At 39.8% G+C, this 21909-nt stretch overlaps 1 protein-coding gene across 6 annotated transcripts in view; it reads left to right on the forward strand.

Moving 5' to 3' along the window:
- The window catches only part of pde10a (phosphodiesterase 10A), a 479754-nt gene that overhangs the window by 168898 nt on the left and 288947 nt on the right, over nucleotides 1–21909 (forward strand). For 5 of the 6 annotated variants that reach the window (XR_009446146.1, XM_059648492.1, XM_059648495.1 and 2 more), the window contains exon 2: nucleotides 21630–21803. The exons of the other annotated variant lie outside the window; for it this stretch is intronic. Coding sequence is in view for 4 of the 5 variants with exons in the window: in XM_059648492.1 (XP_059504475.1) it covers nucleotides 21630–21803 (174 nt within the window). In the remaining variant the exon portion in view is untranslated. The remainder of the gene's footprint in view (nucleotides 1–21629; nucleotides 21804–21909) is intronic. 6 annotated transcript variants of the gene reach the window in all.

Consider the following 21909-nt stretch of genomic DNA (forward strand, 5'->3'; position numbering starts at 1 on the left):
CGGAAATATTGTTGAAACTTTAAAAAAAGTTTGTTAGACCAATGATGAAACACTGTGTATAGTTTTGGTAATCACACATTGGAAGGATGTTATTGCACTGAAAAAGGTACAGAGGAGATATACCAGGATGTTGCCTGGGATGGAAAGCCTCTATATTGAATAGAGTCTAGATGGGCTAGGTTTGATTTCTGTGCAGAAGAGGAGACTGAGGGGGATTTGATTGAAGTACACATAATTATGTAGATCCCGAGTATCTCTTCCCCATGACAAACATATCTAAGATCAGAGGACATATGTTTAAGGAGAGGAGCAAGCGATTTGGGGGGATCTGAGATTTCTTTTTCACCCAGGATGTGGTAGAAATATGGAACGTGTTGCCTGGGAGCATTATAGAGGTACAGTTGCGCCATTTAAGAAGCATCTGGATGAGTACTTAAACTGCCAGGGCATAGCAGGCTTTGGACCAAGTACAGGTAAATGGGATTAGTGTAGTTTGGTGTTTGTTGGTCAGCATAGACATGGTGGGCTGAAGAGCCTGCTTCTATGTTACATGAGTCTATGAACTATGAACTCTATGTATTCCCACAACCACCTGCATTAAGCATCATGCACAACAGTCAAACAAATATGTGAAGTCCTTACCAATGCCTTTCACATTATGAATGCCATATTAAATAGAATGGACAATACCTTTGTCTAAGCAGTCAATCGTCTAATTGATCTGCAGTAAAATGCTCTCCAGCTTTTTACCAGCAGGACTAAGTTAGTGGACCATAAGAGGAATTATAGTGAAAGGGAACATAAAAGTGGGAATTTGGCTCAACGTGCTTTCAAGTTTCAGCCATTCTTTCCTCTACTTAATCAGGATACCACATATTGCCTTGTGACCCAAAGACTGTGCCAGTCCCTGCACAGATGCAGGTGGCACTGCCTTTGTTGGGGACCTGACATATTTCTTCAGCATGCCAATAGTTTGCTCAATAATACTTTTGATTGTTATATGTTGACTTGGTACTGGCTAACAGGTATCATCAATCCCATTTTATGTGGTATCCCCATTTCCTGAGTGCCTAGCTGCTGCTTTCAGATACAAAACATCAAAGGAAGACACTGGTAGTGTGGGACACCTTTGTCATTGATGAACACTGCTAGGTGATCTTTGGCAAGCCTTAATTGCCAAATCCAATTGTTTCGTCCAAAGATAGCCAACATCTGTGGGAACTTAATAGGTGTCCCATTACTCCATGGCTTTCATAGCAACTGCACCCCAGCAAGTTGAGGTTCGATTGCACAAATATCACCTGAGTCTCTCCTGCCCAGTGTGGTTGAGATAATATATAGACCATTAAATCAGTTAACAAGTTAAGCGGAAGAGAATCGAAGATAGGTCAAAGATCCAAAAGTGAAAGTAGCACTGATATATTTTGAATGCTATAAGCTACACAAGGTTGGGAAGGAGTTAATACTTAATATTATTAATTTCTTTGACCATGCTTCTTCTCTTGCTAACAATGGATGTTACAAAGTGGCAGGTATATTGCTGGCATTTTCATCCTTAAGTAAACTCAGTAATCCTGTTTTGAATCAAAGTAACTTCCATACTATTTATAATAGCAGTCAAATATAATGACATACTATTTGTAATGACCCATTTGCTATGTAATTTCTCTTTGTATAATGACCCTTTCAAGACTAGGATAAAATTGGGGAGTACTTTTACAAAAGGGTTCATTTGTATTTGTTGACAACATTGGGTTCCAAGAAATGGCCATGTATCCTGAGATTGCTACAAGAAGAACAAAATAGCCAAGAAGCAAAAGGTATATAGAAAATTAACTGCAGTGAAATCTGTTCAACAGCTCAGGATACACTAACAATTCATTCAAAGAGGCAACAGCAATGTTCTTTCTGAAAGGAATAGCTTTCTGTTTGATAACCTTCAAACCGATCTGGGTGTTGAATCAAATCTTTGAGATGACACCGGAGACTGTGTTACCGAGTATTAACCAGTTAGAAAGAGCTTGGAGCTGAAGTCAGACAGGACAAGGGTTTGTGGATTGGACAAATGCCACTGCTTCTGATTCAGTATTGTTAGATCCTACCAGGCTATTTAAAGGCAATCCTTAGAGCAAGACAGGGTTCAAAGCTGTGTGCCTTGTTGGATTTCAGATGGGATATAGCTACTAGTGAATGTGACTCAAGTTAGTGAGAAGCAAGAGAATGTATGTAGAGAACGTCAAGTTGGAAAAGTTGTGAGATTGCACATAGTCCCATATTTGTGGAAGTAATGCAAGTATTTGTGACTACCTGAGTATATTTTTGTCATATCACCCATATAAAATGAAATGCATCTTTTTGTTTAAAAAAGCTTTCTCTTGAATTTTAATAATTGAATGTGACAATTTGTTACAACAAGTTTAAAAGATGAAATTGTTTTTAAACAGAATTTGTGGTGCAGCAATCACAATGATGTTGATATCTTGCTAATGGTAGTTGAATAAAAGATTTATTTAAAACGTAGTAGTGTCACACAACACAATGGAAGGTGTCTTCAGTTCAATGATGGGGCTGGTTTCCAAAAGGATTATGTGGTGGTTACTCCCAACATTACTGTCACGGACTGACGCATCAGCAGCAGGTGGATTGTAGGGATGAGGACAAGTAGGTTTTTCCTTGTGTTCAACCTGTCAGATACATTCTTAAAGATTTGGCTTGCTCAGGCTGTAGCGGTGCTGCAAAGCCACTCTTGTGTTGATGGATACTAAAATCTCCCATCCAGAGTACATTCTGCATCATTGCTACCCCTTGGTGTTTCTCCCATGTGGTATTAAACATGAAGGAGTACTGTAACATCAGTTGATGTGGGGGGAGCAGTGTGTTGGGTTGACGTATAGTGTCAACAGGGTGTTTCCTGATGCCATATGATTTCATTCAGTCATGAGTCAATGTTGAGTACTCTAAGGAGAGCTCCCACCCCACCTACCACTACCATGCTTCGATCCCAGGTGGCTGTGTCTTGCCAGTGGGAGAGAGAATACCCAGAGATGTTAACGGTAGTGTCCAAGCTGTAATGTATTATTTGGTGCGTTTGATTATGTCAGGCTGTTGCTTGAGTTATCTCTGGGACAGTTCTGCCAATTTCGACACAAATTTGGATGCTATTAAAGGAGGACTGTGCAGAGCTACCTGGGCAATGTGTGCTATTGTCATTTCTGGTTCTTGATGCTGGACAGTCTAGTTTGGTTTTGTTCTCAGTGAACATAGGGAATTTGAATTCCAGTACCCCTTTTCTAACAATTAATTAAGTCTGCTTGTCATATCTAGATCATTCGTATGCAAACTGTAGAGTGGCGTATGGTCTAAGAAGGATTATGAACAAAGTAGAAAGCAGATTCAGTTCATTTTGTTATTTGATTAACACGAAGTGTTTTTGGCTAACTTCAGAAATGCATAGCCTGAAAGATCTTAAAACCATAAGACATAAGAGCAGAAGTACACCATTCAGCCTAGCAAATTTATCTGCTATTCAATGATAACCTGATCATCCATGACTCCACTTTACAGCCTCTTCCCCACAAACCTTGAGTCAGTTCCCTGATTATAATTCTGCCTATATCAGCCTTGAATATTCTTAATGAGCCAGCCTCCACAACATTCTGTGGTAAAGAATCCCACAAACTCATAGCTTTCTGAGAAAAGAAATTGTTCCTCATCTCTATCTTCAATGTGCAAACCATTATTCTGAGATTATGCCCTCTAGTTCTACACTCTCCCACAAGAGGGAACAACCTTTCCATAATTATCCTGTCAAATCATCCAAGAATTGCATATATTTCAATAAAGTCATTTCTCATTCTTTTATATTCTGATGAGTATACATGAAATCTGCTCAAACTCTCCTTGTAAAACAGCCCCTTCATATCAGGTATCAGCCTAGTCAACTTTTGCCAATGCCAATACACCTTTCCTTAGATAAGGGGCCCAAACTGTTCACCGTGTTGCAACTGTGCTCTCGCTAGTGTCTTTCATGGTTTTAGAAAATCCTCCCTACTTTTATACAGCATGCCTTTTGAAATAAGGGCCAACATTCCATCTGCCATCCCTATTACCTGCTGAATTTAGAGGCTAGCTTATTGTGATTCATGGATAAAGACTCCCAAACTCTCTGTTTTGTTGCTTTCTGCAATTTTTACCATGAAAATAACAATCAACTGTTGCATTTTCCATGCAAAAGTGCATAACCTCACACTTGCCCACATTATAACCCATCAGCAGGTTTTTGATTGCTCAATTAACCTTTCTATATCACTCTGAAGCCTCTTTGTGTCATCTTTGTCATTGCTTTCCCACTTATTTTTGTGTCATCTGCAAACTTGGCTGTTTTCACTTTCCTCAATAAGTCATTAATATTTTTTGTAAATAATAATGGCCCTAGCATTAATCTCTGTAGCACATCACTAGTTACAGGTTCCCACCCTGGAAATGTGCTTCCCCCATCCCAACTTTCTAACTTCTAATAGTCAGACAGTCCTCTATCCATGCTATTATATTACTTCCAACACCATGGGCTAATTTTATTAAGTAGCATAATCTGTGGCATGTTATCAAACCCCTCCTGAAAATCCAGATATATTACATCCACTACTTCTCCTTTAGCTACTTGTTACCTCTTCGAACAATTCTAGCAAATTTATCAGGCATGAAAGCCTCTTCATGAAGACATGCTGACTCTGCTTACTCATATTATGCATTTCTAAATGGTCTGTTATTACATCCTTTGAAGTAGACTTGAACATTTTCTCAATGATAGATGTTAAGCCAATTGGCCTATTGTTATCTATTATTGTCTCCTTCCCTTTATCACTGAAAGTGTGACATTGGCAATTTCCCAATCCTCTGAGACATTTCCAGAATCTAAACATCACTGGAAGATTATTATCAGTGCATCCATTATCTCTGTAGCTACTTCTTTAATATCCTAGGATGTCAACTTTCAGGTCCAGTGGACTTATCCATCTTTGGCTGCATTAGTTTTGCCTAGCATATTTTCTCTAATAGTAGTTATTGTATGTATTTTGTCTCTGCCTTTTGCCCCTTGAACATGCCATAATGTTTAGATACCATTAGTGTCTTCTTCTGTGAAGACTAATGCAATTTTTTTTACTCTTTTTATAATTTCATGGTTTCCCATTATTATTTTCTCAGCTCCATTCTGTGAGGGGCCTATTGATCTTGTATTCTTACCTCATTGAAATTTATGTGGAATTGTCAAATTACAATAGTTGGTGGAATGTACCTTTACTTATTGCTATTGTTTGAAGAATTAACATAGCTGTGACAGGCTTCTATTCAGTACAAGGTGGTATTGGATCACAGTTGTGATAGTACTGGTTTGGAACTATGAAGTACTCAGTGCATTTTAGCCCTTAATTCTAATGTGTTTTTGTTTAGAAGTGTACTGTTATAGAAACAATAACTATAAGTATAGAAAGTCCTCTGTGTAGAACCAATAGGATCTAATGCCAGATTATGTCAAAGAAAATTCAGCAGACTGGACAGTGATCTTTTTTGACTATAAAGATTACAAGGATCTGGCAATCCCCTGCTCAACTACAAGCTGCCCCTGTGGATTACGACCCAAACTGAAAACATGTTTTTCCTTTTGAAGAATACATAAGGATAGGGATCAGACAGCCAATTTCAACTCCACTGGAGAGGATTATTGGGATTGAATTCCTTCAGGTGTGCCAGTCTGTGTTCGAATGGTAGCGTGCTGTAAAGGTCACGGTTTATTAACTATTCACTAGTTACCCTTGTGTATTGGAAGGCTCTCTCTCATTCTGAAGGCTGTGAACTAGGTAGAAAAGAAATCAAGACAATGGAAATTGTCATCAAAACCAAGAATCTTGAATATTGTCTGTTCAACTGGCAATGCTGATGCTACCAAGGCGACCCAATAACACCTGCAGGATCATCTTATCTGTCCCTCATTGTCAGAAAGCAGAGGTTGACTCCCCTTCTAAGAACTAAAACCGCAGCACCCAAAGAGGAGCACCTTGCCCCATAATCGGTAAAAAGGGTGTGAAAAGTAATGTAACCTGCTTTTTAGCAACTTCTGGTGATTAAATAAAATAAATCCCTGACACTCACTTTAAAATCAACAAGTAAAAATTTATTTATCTAATTCTAACAGTGAATAGATTAACTAAACTATTAACAAACTGAATAAATCCCTTTTAACTGCTAACTATTCCCAAATAAAGCAAGATTTTAATGGTATTCTGTTCCAATAAATATATTTCCCACTTATATAAAAGAGCATAGAATTTAATCTCTTGAAATTACGGCCAGGTTACACCTTCCGGAATGTTCTGTGCCTTCTCTGTCGATTCTTCTGTCAGGAATATCAAATAGTTGTGACATTTCTACCATTATTATTTATATGGTGCTTTCTCTAAGACACTGAGGAGGATGTGAGATCCAGCAATTCTCTCCTGAGAGCTGAGGGCTGTTAGCTCTGGCAGATAGCAGATAGCTCAGGGATCTTTGTCTAACTGCCCCTTCTTTTTATACCGTTGATGACGTATGAACATTTCTCACAATAGGATTGGCCCAGTGTTGTCAAAACCATCAGACTTAATAGGTTTTTGGTATCTAAGTACCTGGTTCAAGTTGATTGGCTAAATTCAAAAGCCTGTCGTCTTGGTTAAAAAAAAAATCTGCTGCCTGGCGTGCTAACTGTACGGCCTTTTGATACAAATGTTTCAATTCGGGTGCTCTCTGTGCACTTGCAAACATTCACACATCTGCTCACAGGCATCCATTTTAAATCTCTTGCACAGAAAAAGCGCATGAACTTTTAAAGGGACCACGCAACGCTCTATCCACCTAGCATTTTATGAACACCAAATTCTAACCTCCTGCCTTCCAATCCGCAAGTACTCTATCCACTTTTGCAACATTCACGAATAGGTCAGAAGCTAATCCATATTACTTTTTTTTACTTTTAGTTTTTGGGCTTACATCTTATTTCTAATCTATATACACTTGTTGCATTACTAATTTTTCTTGCATTTAATAATCAATACACTGACTATAAATATTAATTCAAGAACACTGATTAAATTAGCTCCTTTTAAAACATAATTTCATTTTGCTCTGGCAGTAAAGTATCCACAAAGATAGGGATCTGTTTTGAATTAACATTGTTGCAGCCTACCAAGACGGTTCCATGAATGAAAAAAAGAAGGACCATAACAAATTGGGGAATTTCACCCAGGGGCTAGTTGTAACACTGTCCATTCAGGAAACCCAATTAATTTTTACATGTATGTTGTAGCTTGGAACAATGGATAGAGATTATAGAGGCTCCATTGTCATTCATATCGTGTTGCTGACCAGAAATCTTTCCTTTATCCTAACATGTGTTGGAATGATTTGCAGATTGATACTTAATCTGTGTGCCCACATTGTGAATTACTTTTTTCAACCATCAAGCTGGCCTCGAAACTAAAACTTCTGACTCAAAGGTAGCGTGGGCTACTCATTGCCATAAGTCGCACATCAGTCACAAAAAATTAGAGTAATAAGAGAGATTGGCATATATCCTGCTGCACTGCACGCTGGCTTAATAATTAAGAATTATATAAACCAAAAAGAGGCTATAAGTTATATCACAACACTTGTTGTGTGTATGTTTATGCTTTACAATCTATTGCATTTTGTTGACATGATGCAGGCCACAAAGAGACTTGGTACTGCCTCATTTACCTGTTTGTGACATTAGTTACCAACCAGCAAGACTGACTGTCTGAACACTGAGTACAGGTCTGAGCTGCATTCGCAGCGAGCACTTGATTCATCTAGTCTGCTGCTCCTAAATGTAATTTTCCCCTCTTAAAGAAAAACTCACTGAATCATAATACAGCTGCTACTGAATGCTTTTTGCTATACTTCTGCTCAAGGAAAATGGAATAACAAGATAGGCAGAGCACTGTCAGGTTCATAGTTGCAATGTCAGAGGCCTTAGTGGTGAAGGTATGCATAAGGAAACAGGCGGAAGAAGAAAATGGGACTGGTTGGCTAGAGTAGTCAATTCTTGACGTCTGGCCTCAAAGTCCTGACACCAGATCCACAAGAAGTTTAAATGGCTTCATGTCAGTAGTCAAGCCGAGTGATTGCATTCGCAAATGATATCTATTATCTATCACCCCCAACAACTTATCACGCTGTCAAATGCACCACACATCTATCACTTACCTAGTAATATTCCCTGGTTGCCAGTACACGAGCATACCATCTGGAACTTCATGACACCTTAAAACATATTCCAATTATGCCTATCCTACATCCCCCTACCATGCTTCCATATATCTCCAGATGATCAGCTGTGCCAAGCACATCACTCTAACACTGAGCAACACAATTGCTGATACTTTTCCCTCTCTCTCCTAGGACAAGCTGGTCCATAACAGGAGAGAACAGAACTGGTGAAGGCCAAGGATGGCTATATTGCCTTATTTCTTTAAAAGAGATAATTTGCTGTGTCATACTGTCAGCTGCGGCAGAGGCTGTAACATCTGTCATCACTGAAATCATTCAGGATGATGGCATGTTACTGCTTTATGTCCTCCCCAGCTCATGCTCATGCTGCTGTCTGACTAGAGAGCATGTTGCAAATGGCATGACTGTAGAATCCTTGCTTTTGAAGCCAATCCAAACCCCTTTTAAGCATCTGCTCTCAGACACCCGAGAACTGCCATGTTCCCAGTCATAGCATACCCAAAAGGAAGAGAGGGAGGAATACCAGCTTGGTTAAAAAGACCTCATGCAGTTTGAGCAACATGCATGGGTGATTTGTTAACAGACAGGATCCAGAGAATCAGGATAAATAGTGCATTTTCAAGTTAGCAAATTGTAACAAGTGGAGGGCCACTGAATCAGTGCTGCTGCATGAGCTATTTATAATCTAATTTAGTGGTCGAAATGAAAAGGCTGAAACTAATGTACCTAAGTTTGCTGATAAGGTTATACAATAAGGTAAACTATAAGGAAATCACAAAAACTTTGTAAAGAGATAAAGTTAATGTGAAACAAGATTACAGAGGGAAACCAATATGGAGTGTGAGAACTACTTTAAAAGAAAGCTGGTGGAGCTGCAGGTGGCAATCCTGCCAATGCATGTCCTGAGGCCTTGAAACTCTCTTCTGCAGAAATCATGGCAGTGCCTTCTGGCAGAATAGCCCATTTTTCCATTTTTTTGTCACCTGCAAGACACAAGGGAGAGAAAGTGTTAGTCCACTGGTGTTGTGTAATGAGTGACACGGATAGCAGTGTCAAAATGAGAGCTGCAATGGAATGAAGAGTGCTGTTTACACAGTAGTTGGGACATGGGTGTTTCAGCATCCCCACAAGAATTGTCCTTGTCTTCTGCTGTGAATAGACTGTACATACAGCATTAACCCCAGTGATAACCCTGGATCAGGCTACCTCAGTCTGGTGGTGCAGTCTTCTCTGCTGATTCTCTGCAAAGACATTAGAACCTCACAGGACTGCAGGTGGAAGACCACACACAGACGAAATATGTCCAATTAAATAAGGTGTTCAAATGAGGCCGGAAGATTCACCTAGTGAAGAAGAATCCTTAGCAAAAAAAAAATCACTGTAAAAGACATTTCTGAGTTTAAATGTTTCCAGGCTAAGGAAAGAAAAAGCATAAGATAAATCTTAGGAACTAAGAATCACCTTGGACTGGTTCCAGAAGACTTGGGTGCTTACTTACAGAGCAATGTAAATTAAATCTATGAAGTTTACTTTTGATTGAGAAAAGGGGAACGTTCAATTAAGTTGTGGGTCAAGTATATTGTGTTCAGTCGTTAATGGCACTTATCTAAAAACAAAAACCAAAAGAACTGTAGATGCTGTAAATCAGAAACAAAAACAGAAGTTGCTGGAAAAGCTCAGCAGATCTGGCAGCATCTGCAAAGAGAAAATGAGAGTTTTGGGTATGGTGACCTTTCTCAAAAGGTTCTGAGGAAGGGTCACCATGTCCAAAATGTTAACTCTTATTTTCTCTTCACAAATGCTGCCAGACCTAATGAGCTTTTCCAGCAACTTCTGTTTTTGTCCCTGGCTTTTGTCTGTTGTGTCAGTAAAGAGAAAGGCCTTGAAATGTGAAAATGTGTAATGTCATCTTCTTAGCCATTAACTGGAATGTTGAATTTCTTTTTTAAATGTTATGTGTTTCTACACAGATCATTAAAACAGACATGATTGAATTAGGAAGATCAAACTGCAGAACTGTTGTCACAAATTCCAATTTACTCAAGAATGAGCAGATTTGAAATGAATTTCCACACGGAGTGGTGAAAAACCTGAGACATGTTTCAGAAAAAGTTAGATTCTCTTATTGTAAGGGAACAGGCATTTGTGAGATAGAATCACTTAGTGATCTTATAGAAAACAATGTCAAACAGTGATCATAATCTGATCATTTATTTTATTCATTCATGGGAAGTGGGCATTCACTGGCTTGGCCAGTATTTATTGCTTATCCCTAGTTGTCCTTGAGAAGGTGGCGGTGGGCCTTCTTAAACAACAGCAGTGCATTTGGCATAGACAGACACAAAATTCTGTTAGGGAGGGAATTCCAAGATTTTAACCCAACGACACTGAAGGAACGGTGATATATTTACAAGTCAAAATGAATTGGAGTGACCTGGAGGTCAACTGCAGGTAGTGATGTTCCCACGTTTCTGATGCCCTTGTCCTTCCAGATGGACATGATCATAAGTTTGGAAGGTGCTGTCTACGGATGTTTGGTGAATTTCTGCAGATCATCTTGTAGGTGGTACACATTGCTGCTACTGAGTGTAGAGGACGTACTCTTGGACAAAGAAAGTGAATGTGTGTGGATGTGGTGCTAATCATATTAAGTTTGAGACAGATGTGTTTAAGTCATAAACTAGACTTTAAAAACAATTGAAACAAACCAAGTGGAGACAAGAGAGGTCAATTAACTGAAGTAGTCTGGAAGTTAGGTTGAAAGTGTGATGGCAGATAAACCATGACAAACATTAAAAACAAAGAACTAAATAGATCTTGGTCAAAAAGGTCATTTTTATGGGGCCATAAACAGCGAGATAGGCAAAATGTAGGGGCAAACCATGAGTTACAAACATCAGAGATAATGGGAACTGCAGATGCTGGAGATTCCAAGATAATAAAATGTGAGGCTGGATGAACACAGCAGGCCAAGCAGCATCTCAGGAGCACAAAAGCTGACGTTTCGGGCCTAGACCCTTCATCAGAGCAAACATGTTCCATTCTGGAGTCTATTCACAGGCTGATTAGTACACAAGTCAAAACACAATGCAGGACAATGTAAAGCAGCTATTCATAAGTACAGGGAATATTTGTATGTCGGTTCTTCAAAATTATAAACGGAATGAATTATACTCATAATGCTCATAAGTATGAACAATCATAAGTCGTAAATCAGGGCACCCCTGTGAATTCCTTAACGTAATAATGTCCCAAGGCAATTCACAGGAGCAATTATAAGTCAAGATATGACACCAAGCCACATAATGAGTTATTAGGTCAGATGATCAGACATTTGACCAAAGAGGTAGGTTTGAAGAAAATCTTAATGGAGGTCATTGAGGTAAAGATGTGTAAAAGTTTAATAGGAAGTTCCATTGTTTAACTCATACACAAATGAAGCACAGCCATCAATTGTGGAGCAATTAAAATTAAGGATGCTCAAAAGACCAGAATTAGAGGAGTACAGATATCTTGGAGGATTGTAGGACTGAAGGAGATTGCAAAGATAGGATGTTGTGAGGCTAAGGAGAGATTTTTAAAGAAGTGTAAGAGCTAGAAGCAAATGTAGGTCAGTGAGCACTGGGGTGATAGATGAATGAGACTTGGTGTGCGTTAATATATGGGCAGCAGAGTTTTTGATTACTTCAAATATACAGAAATTAAAACATGGGACACCAGCCAGGAGAACATTGGAACAAAACTAAAGGCAGCAAAAGTCATTAATGAGAGTTTCTGCAGCAGATGAGCAAAAATATGAGCTAAGACAGGAGCAAAGTTTAAGAATGTTATGCACATCTCAGGATCCAATGTTACACTAAATTGCAAGCAGACTGACTTAATTTCTGATTTTTGTCCGGGAGATGGACAGAGTCATTTGTTAGGGAATGGAGCTTTGAGTGAGAAGAGAAAACAATGGTTGCAGTCTTTCCGATATTTAATTTGAACAAACATCTGCTCATCCAGTGCTGTATGTTGGATGATCATTAAATGGCCATTGTGATATTGCATGTGTTTAATATTTACTTTTGCACTTTATTTGAACTATCCTTCTTGATCCTGAAGCCATTCAGTTTTACATTTTTAGATTGTAATTTTGTAAAAGTTGTGCACAACCAGGACACTTATTGCTTATATCCTGCCTTAATGCTTGGATTGTGTAGGCTTTTGTAGGATTACGGTATGTAAGCGAAACAGCACAAAATCAATTTAGCCCAACCAGTCCATTTGTGCTCCAGTTGAACCTCCTTTCCTCATATAACATTATTGTTGTAACGAATTCCCTTCTCCCTCCAATATTTGTCCAGTTTCCCCATGAATGCATCCATACAATTTGCTTCAACCACTCCCCATAGTAGCAAATACCACATTTTCACCACTCTTTGAGTACAGAAGTTTCTGCAAATTCTGAATTGATGAATAAAGTACATTTTTTGCATCATGTTTAGATGTACTGATGCAGTTGGATGATCCAGAGGAGCTGAAAGTAAATTGGATGCCACATTGAGGCTCCTAATGAAAATAGTAAAAGACAACAAACTGTTTGGCATCTTTGGCAACCCTGCAGATAGAGTGCAGCAGAAATATGATCAGATGGGCCTGTCTGTTCCAGGATAGACTTCCCATTTATATTCTGAATGCTTGTGGTTAGATTCACTGACATAAAGCTGGTGATCTTCAGTAAGCACTGTCTATCCCATACTGATTGTCACCGACAGGTGAATCAGAGGCCTCGCAAGAGAATGTGGAAATTGAATTTGACAGTGTTGACCCCAGAGAACATTAGGAAATCAGTAAGGATGGCAAAGGCTTGAGAATCACATGACACCTCTTTGAGTCTCTAATGCAGTCAAAACAAGTGATTCCTCATATTTAAAGGTGTTCAGAATGTAATAGAGAGATGGGCAGAATTGTTTTGACTCCAGAAGAGCAGTCAGAACCTATTTTTAATGCAGGAAGAAGATGGTTCTGTAAAGTTATCTCACCCTGATATTTTAGGATTAGCAAATCCATTTCTACGAAATGATATGATGTGAATCCCGCAGACAACAGGCCTCCCAATTGTTCCTGCACACTACTATAGGATCTTAGATGTGATGAATTGGAGAGTCTGGAAATTAGGAGAGTTGATAAGAGGGAGGCAGTGGACGTAGTTTACTTGGACTTTCAGAGGCTTCAATAAGATTCTGCCCAAGAAATAAGCATTTAAAGTGAAAGTGCATAGGATTGGAATTAATTCACTGAAATTCATAGGGAACTGCTGGGCAAACAGGAGAAAAGAGCAGTAATAAACAAGTCTTTTTCCGAACAGCAGGCAGTACTAATGGGAAACCACAGGAATCACTGCTTAGACCCACCTATTCACAATGCATATTAACAATTTACTTGAGGCAACTAAATTTAATATCTCCAAGTTTGCAGATAACACAAATTGGAAGGATGAGTTCTGAGGAGGATGCAGAGATGTTTCAGCATTACTTGGACACGTTGAATGAATGGGAAAATGCATGGCAGAAGCAGTAAAATGTGGATAAATGTGACGTAATCCACTTTGGTAGTAAAAACAGGAAGGCAGATAGACTGGGAAAGGGGGAGGTGCAAAAAGACTTGGGTGTCCTTGTATACTAGTTACTGGAAGTAAATGTGCAAGTGAAGCATGTGGTGAAGGGGCAATTGGTATGATGGCTTTCGTGGCAATAGGACTTGAGTACAGGGACAGGGGTGTCTTGCTGCAGTTGTACAGGACCTTGGCAAGACCACACCTGGAGTACTCTGTGCGGCTTTAGTCTCGTTATCTGAGAAAGGATGTCCTGGCTATGGAGGAAGTGCATCTAAGGTTTACCGGTCTGACTCCTTGGATGGCAACTTGACAGATGAAGTGAGGCTGGATCGATAAGGTCTATATTTAGTGCAGTTTAGAAGAATAGGGTATCTTATAAAAACCCATAAAATTCTAATAAGACTAGACAAGGTAAACATGGAAAGGATATTCCTAATAATCAGGAAGTCTAGAACCAGAGGTCACAGTTTTAAGGAAATGGGATAAGCCATTAAGGACTGAGATGAGTAGAAATTTCTTCACCCAGAGAGTAGTGACCTGATTGAATTCTTAGCCACAGAAAGCAGTTGATCGTAAACATTGAATTTTATCAAGAAGGACTTAGATATAGTTCTTAGGGTTAAAGGGATCAAAAGCAATGGGGAGAAATTAGCAACAGGATACTGAGTTAGTTGTCATACTGAATGGGAGTGAAGCAGGCTTGAAGAGCTGAATGGCCTACTCCTGCTCCTATTTTCTATATATCTATAAAAAGCCATTATTTCTGAACAGGCTGACAAAGTCACTGAGTACTTTGAAAACAGTAAAACTCACAGAAGTGACAGCTGAGCTGTATTCCCCTCTATTGCCCAGAGCCTTCTGAAGATGCACAAGGCTGACAGTCTGCGCAAATGCATGAGGAAGGGTATGATCATCCTCATCGAAGGGAGAGAAGGGGGAGAGGGAGAAAATTAGGAACTGATGACCAGTTTCATTGCTGAATGTAATCTACAAAATTCTGATCAAGGCCCTCACCAATCTACAAGTCAAAGACTTCCCTGAGCCACATCACCATTTTCTGCTTAATTCCATTGTCAGTGCACAGACTCATGAGCATCTTGTGACCAGTTTGAACTGACCTTGGCCCCAAAGTAAATCAAGACAAGATTGAAACCACATTCTTTGTGAACTGGCCTAACAAATCCTTTATCACCTTCAGCATTAGGTCAGATTGTCTGAAGGTGCTTCCATATGATACGGAGGGTTGATGGCATGCCCCAAAAAACTGGGATGAGCACATTGACAAGATGAGGCAGAAATTAGGCATGTGGGAGAATGGCTTCCAAAAAACCCAGTCATCAGGTGAGAGGTGCTGTTGATGTTACTGCACATAGTGCGGGTCTGGTCAATTCCCCAGGCCTCAGGTTTCTTCTACTTCATCTGAAAATCAAAAGTGAATGATGTCTGTAGGGACACCATGTACAATTATTGGGATACAGTGGTTGAAGCACAAACCCAACATCACTGTCATCCTGATGGTCCCCCTTTGTGTGTGGCTGCATCAAGCTATGCTTGGATGCTCGGTATGCAAACACCATATGTCACTACATGCCACCTGGTTCTACCTATCCCCAATGTTGTGAAGGATTGGTCTGCCACGTTGCCACAGAATGCTCCAAGAGGTTGGACCTTACCAAACCATCTGACCATCCTGAAACATTTTGTAAAGAAAAACATGACAAATGTCAATAAGTAATATCCGCAAAGCCCTGTGAGAGAAGGAGGTGGTCAATCCTGTCAAATGGGCGGACTGTCAAAGTCATTTGGCAGAATTCCTTATTGCCAGAAATTCAAACAAGCACGAGGACATAGATTGGCTAGTAGTGAGAAACTCTGTTAGGTTGTTCATGAATGCGCCAACTTGCTGCACCACTGCACGGTGCCCTTGAGATGCCCATGATATTCCTGAGTTGACAGAAATGCATATATGGCCAGAACACACCTACAACAGTAATGCTTGAAAGCTTAGTTTAACATAAGAGCCGGTAAAGGAAGTCTGAAGAGAGATGCAGTGGCTTTTGTTGAGGTTTGTCTCCAGCAGTTCCATGATGCAAGTTTCTCTGCTGTATGTGCTGTTCCTGGTGATGCACACTGAGGCAAACATCAAATGCACCTGAAGACCATCAACTCAGTGAAATACGCAGAGCCGGCCCAAAATTTGTTTATCTTCAAATGCAGAGAGTTGTCCTTTACCGAGTATTGCAGACTGGTACATTGCAAGTTCAGGAGTACTGTTGAGGGATGCACTAAATCTTGGGCCTCTCATCAGCAAGGCACTGTGGATAGAATCCTCTGTCTCAGGTCTTTCTGTCATAACAAATCGAGGGTCTGATAACTTATAGATCGATTGATAGCTTGTATTGGAATGTATATAATTATTGTAATTGTTATTTGAAGTTTAAATTTTGCATTGGATTGGGGCATCTAAAAGTGGAAAGTGCTCAGCTAAAAAAATGTGATGTTCCACTGAAGTTTCTGTACCATCTGACTTGAATTATTTTGTAATATACTTTTATGAATAAAATATACATTACGCAAAAAAAATCGTACGGACTTACCGGTTCTTATGTTAAACTAAGCGTTCGAGCATTACTATTGTAGGTGTGTTCTGGCCATGTATGCATTTCTGTCAACTCAGGAATATCATGGTTAAAAAAAAATTCTTGTTTATTCATATGAAGAAAACAGTAGAAAATTATTGTACTTTACCATATTTTCCAGACACCCACTCCGACTGTCCATTTGCTAATGCAATGATCGAGGACTTGGCAAATTTGTAGTCAGAACCACATTGGAAAGCAATGCTTATTATCCGTCAGGATGTGTGATTTGCTATCCCAATAAGGAGAATTTTTTTTTCATCTACCTCGCATGCAATTATTCAAAATTTATTGGAAATTAAAATTGTTCCTGATTTCGAGTCCACGAGGTGCTTCTCCGACGATTCAGGTTCATCAACCTGTTTGCAATTTCAGACAGATTTTCGCAATGAAACAGATCTTATCGATTTCTCATAAAAGACTGATTGTAGTTGTGGAGAGATTTTGGAGGAGTCCGTTTTGTGACATGGAACTGTGCCCATTTAAAAGTCTGTATCTAATTTTGGAATTTTATTTCGCCATTTACATGCATAACTGAAGTTGGTGATCTAACGGATTCCGAATGTCACGACTTTGTTCATTTTTTTGTCAATACGATATAAACGTCCTTAACACATAAAATCCGAAAGAATTGCGGATGCTGTAAATTCGGAATAAAAACATTTATGTACTGGTAAAGCTCAGCAGGTCTGGCCTGCTTTTGAGGCAAGGTCACCGGACCCGAAACGTTACTCTGATTTCTCTGCACAGATGTTGCCAGACTTGCTGGGCTTTGCCAGCGACTTGTTTTTGTTCCTGAAAACATTATAGCTTGATCTCTGCATAACCAGTTCTAATGATGATTGAAACCCAGCAATTTGAACTAACAATGTCACAAGAACATACTGAAGAGTTAACTGAAAGGCTGGTTATCTCGGGAACAAAATTCCAAATATTTCTACTGTGGGAATTCGCTAGATTCAGTGTTTTCTTTTTACAATTCGAACTATGTGCTTATGACGGAAAACACAAATTGTCGTCGACATGGAAATGAAAATATCATGACTATCGCAACAATTCTTTTAAAATTTGTATTTTAGTCATATCGGTAATTTCGTTTCCTGGTTAATTATTTTTTATGATTAGAAATATTTGTTTCCCCATCTTGGGCATATGACTCTACCTACTGCAATCAGACATGAAGGGCCATCTGTATTTAATATCATTTCTTTGCCCTTTAGCGAAAGCATTGCGGAAATATGAACCCGCAGAGTAGTCACACGGAATTCGCATGTCATTAGGCTGGGATAACAAATTCCTAACGGAAACTGTACTACAGGTTAGATATGCTTACACTCCATAACCAGAAGAAAAGTGAAAATAACGAAAACGAAATAACTTTACTTTCAGCAATCTGTGTGTAGCGGAAACGGAGGCTGTGCTGATATCCAAACTTCATTGTCTCCCTTTACATATAAGTACATAACACCATTCCTCCATCGAGATTTTACAGTTTTGTTGCATTTTTGCGTTATAAAACAATCAGCCGGGTTACGTTTACAAAACTTTTTATTCCATGTCAAAACTTGAAACATAACCACAAAATAACGGTCCGTATCTAGTTCGAAATTTAAAAAAAAACTTTTAAAGGCTTTGTTGTTATTTTAATTGATATATTAAACAAACATCATAAGGATCAGCAGAGGAGAGGCACTTCCGCGTAGATGGAAATTATTAAGAGGGGAAAACGTCCAAGCACTGAAGAATGTTTTAACTTCTGTTTGTAAGTGTAAGTAAAACGTCCCAAACCTTTTCAAATTTCGAAAATTGCCTGAAACGTGGTAGTCCCATTAATATCTGCGACACTGCAAAGCAGACTGTAACACAGTCATTTTGTAAATAATTCCAAAATGGGTGTTTTTTTTCACGTGGACCCCCTAAACTGCCAATTAAATATTGAGCGGATGCACCTCCATATATACTTGATTCATTTTCATTAGACATTTGGTACATGTCTGGCAACTTCAAGACACTTGATCACTTGTATGAAATCAAATATCTATTGCTGTCTTTTTTGAAGATATTTTACAATCCCTGATATAATATTTGGAATTGCAAAATAGAACCAGCTTTCAGATTTGAGTCAGTTTTTCAGCGGTTGAAAGGTAATGAAAAGGTGGGGCGTAGGTAGGGATGGTCAGTGTCGAGTTATACATGACATAGATATGCTGTTGTCTTCATAATCCAACGCTTTAATGTTGAATGGCATTTATAGGTATACATTCGTTTGCCAAGTCTCCATGGTAACACCATAGTTAATAAACTACATGTTCCACTTTTCGCAGCAGTTAAGTTCACGTTGCGTTAATTGTTAGAAGGAGCAATACATATGATTTAAAATTACCAGGTGAAGAGATTCATGGTTTGACCCAATATCTGGCACCATCAAAACTTCGCTAAACCAAAGCTGGCGAATTGACAGAATTCATGAAGAAAACATTTTTGGTCATGTATGTGGTTGTGTTAGGTAATTGGTGTTAAATTCGAGGTTCATAACGGCGAATTTCATGCAATATTGTAACTTCAAGTTACAGTATTGCATGCCATGACTTCTCGAATAATAAACCAGAATTCATACAAGAAGTACAATACGGAAGTCAAAAACTTGTTTACACGGAATTGTAAACATATGGAACTATCACAGGACACGGTTGAAGTGAATATTATAGATGCGTACAATGGGCAATGCTGGGAGGAGGATATATGGGGAAATGAGGCTGGTGGGTAGGATAGTAGATTTAGATGAGAAGCTAGGAGGAGGCTACAAATAGAGCATAAACACGGCAAGGACTTTTAGGACCGAATGACATGTTTCTATGCTATTCATCCAATATAAACTACATTTATATGACTCATTTCAATAATTGATAATTTATTTTATTTAAAATTTGAAAGCCTCCTGCACTGCCACAATGATGCCACCCGAAGGTTGCAGGAACAGCAACTCATATTCCGCCTGGGAACCCTGCAGCCATATGGTATCAATGTGGACTTCACCAGTTTTAAAATCTCCCCTTCCCCTACTGCATCCCTAAACCAGCCCAGTTCGTCCCCTCCCCCCACTGCACCACACAACCAGCCCAGCTCTTCCCCCCCCCAACCCACTGCATCCCAAAACCAGTCCAACCTGTCTCTGCCTCCCTAACCGGTTCTTCCTCTCACCCATCCCTTCCTCCCACCCCAAGCCGCACCCCCAGCTACCTACCTCCTTCCCATCCCACCTCCTTGACCTGTCCGTCCTCCCTGGACTGACCTATCCCCTCCCTACCTCCCCACCTATACTCTCTCCACCTATCTTCTTTACTCTCCATCTTCGGTCCGCCTCCCCCTCTCTCCCTATTTATTCCAGTTCCCTCTCCCCATCCCCCTCTCTGATGAAGGGTCTAGGCCCGAAACGTCAGCTTTTGTGCTCCTGAGATGCTGCTTGGCTTGCTGTGTTCATCCAGCCTCACATTTTATTATCTTGGAATTCTCCAGCATCTGCAGTTCCCATTATCTCTAACATTACACGACAGCCTGTTCTTACGTTCACAACTTTTGATAATAGACTCAGCGCGTTATTATTCTCGAGGCTGTTTGTCAATTATTTTCCACAAGCTCGGGTAAAGACTCTCAAGGCAGTTCAAACCTAAGAGACTGTGTGGGACCCAACAGACGTCAGCAATACGTAAAGGGCACATCTGCAGGAAATCCCTTGTATAGCCTCTCCCACAACACAATACACAGCGAGACATCGCGTTTTTTCTGTCACATTAACATGAATTACAACGCGGTTTATGGCTTTAAATAGACAAAGCTATGCATCAAAAATGGGCCCATGTTAATAATGCATGGCTTCCTGTCAAATATCTTTTATCAAAATTAAAGGATAATAAGAATATTACGATTGCATGTTAGCCCTTGGGATTCGTTTTTTCTAAAGTTATCTAGGATCGAAAATCCGTATCAATGTTGGGTGAAGGGAGATGATTAAAACACAACTTAAAAACTGATATAATTATAATTATTGCAATATTTATAATAACTGTATTGGAATCGAACGCTATATTTACATCTATAGGATCTATCCATCAAGCGCAGCCGTAAAAAATGATATTAATGGATTGAATTTCGTAACATTTTGAATTAAAGTTGCCCTCTGATTTTAAATTCTCAGTGCACTGAAAATCAAAACTGGCGTGTTTATGTGAACGCAAAAGCTTTATGCCTTTCACAGCAAAGCCGAGCGGGCTTATTAAGGAACATTTAAAAACATAGTTTCAAGCTGCCGGCAAGGCTGCTTGCAGTGCGCTGATGTGCGTCCTGTGTAAATTGATGATTCATAACATGTCCTGGATAGAGCTTTTATTTTCTCCGTCACCTTCCATCATGAAGTAAGTAGTTTAGGTAGATAGCTCATAATTTCCTAACTGGGCTTGCCGCATTCTGTATGATGCGCGTTCTGACCTCTCTGCAGCATGGTCAGAAAAAAAAGTGGTTTGCAAAAGAGAGAAAAGGCACTAAGATTAATCGTTGCATACTTTTAAGCTCTCCAACGCCTGCCATATACATAAAATGGTTCATTCTAAGTAATTTATTTACAAACTGCTCGTTTATCAGAGAAGTTGATAATTTCTAAATGTAAAGCTTCGAGTTTGTAGGATTTTGAAATGTAAGAAAAAACGTGCGGTGCGATTTTTGATTTCGCCAGCCGGCGTCTTCCTGACGGAATTGATGTTGAGGTCGAAATCATTCGCTTTTGGTGATTTAATCTGCGTTAAGGAACTTTGTAAATAAATGTATGCGTTAAAAATAAAGCACAAGCGATGACCTGCAGCTTTCGACTAATGACCACAACAGAGTGGGGGAGAGAAAGTTAAAACCTGAGGGGATTTGACACCGCAGCCGGGCTGAGCGAACTCGGTGATTTTACTTCGCTCCGTACCCCGCCCCTCCCCCAACCCCAGTCCGGCCTCTGAATGTTGTCCGCCTGTCAGCAACAGATCCGCCCTTTCAGCATCTTCTTCTACTTCTTCCTCCTCCTCCGACAATATCACTCTGAACTCTCGCTTTTCGTGTCGCCACTTCAGACCAATCTCCGGCATCAGTTCCCACCTCCGGATTAAAACGAGCGGGAAACGGAGCGAAGGGAAGAGCCGGCTCCCCGCTTCTCGGGACCGGCTGTCACTGGGGAGACATGGAGGAGGAGAGAAGGGAGTCTTCCACGGGCTGTTGGTGGAGATTTGCCAACTGCTTCCTCAACGGTACGTGTGTTCAGTTACCTCCCGCCGCTTTTCCTCCTTGTTCACCCCAAGATTTGGGGAGTCAACGATTCCGGGAGAGGGGACGGACTCGGGCGGATGACAGTCT

This window comes from Stegostoma tigrinum, chromosome 9 (genome assembly GCF_030684315.1).
Source record: "Stegostoma tigrinum isolate sSteTig4 chromosome 9, sSteTig4.hap1, whole genome shotgun sequence".
Classification (NCBI taxonomy): Eukaryota; Metazoa; Chordata; class Chondrichthyes; order Orectolobiformes; family Stegostomatidae; genus Stegostoma; species Stegostoma tigrinum.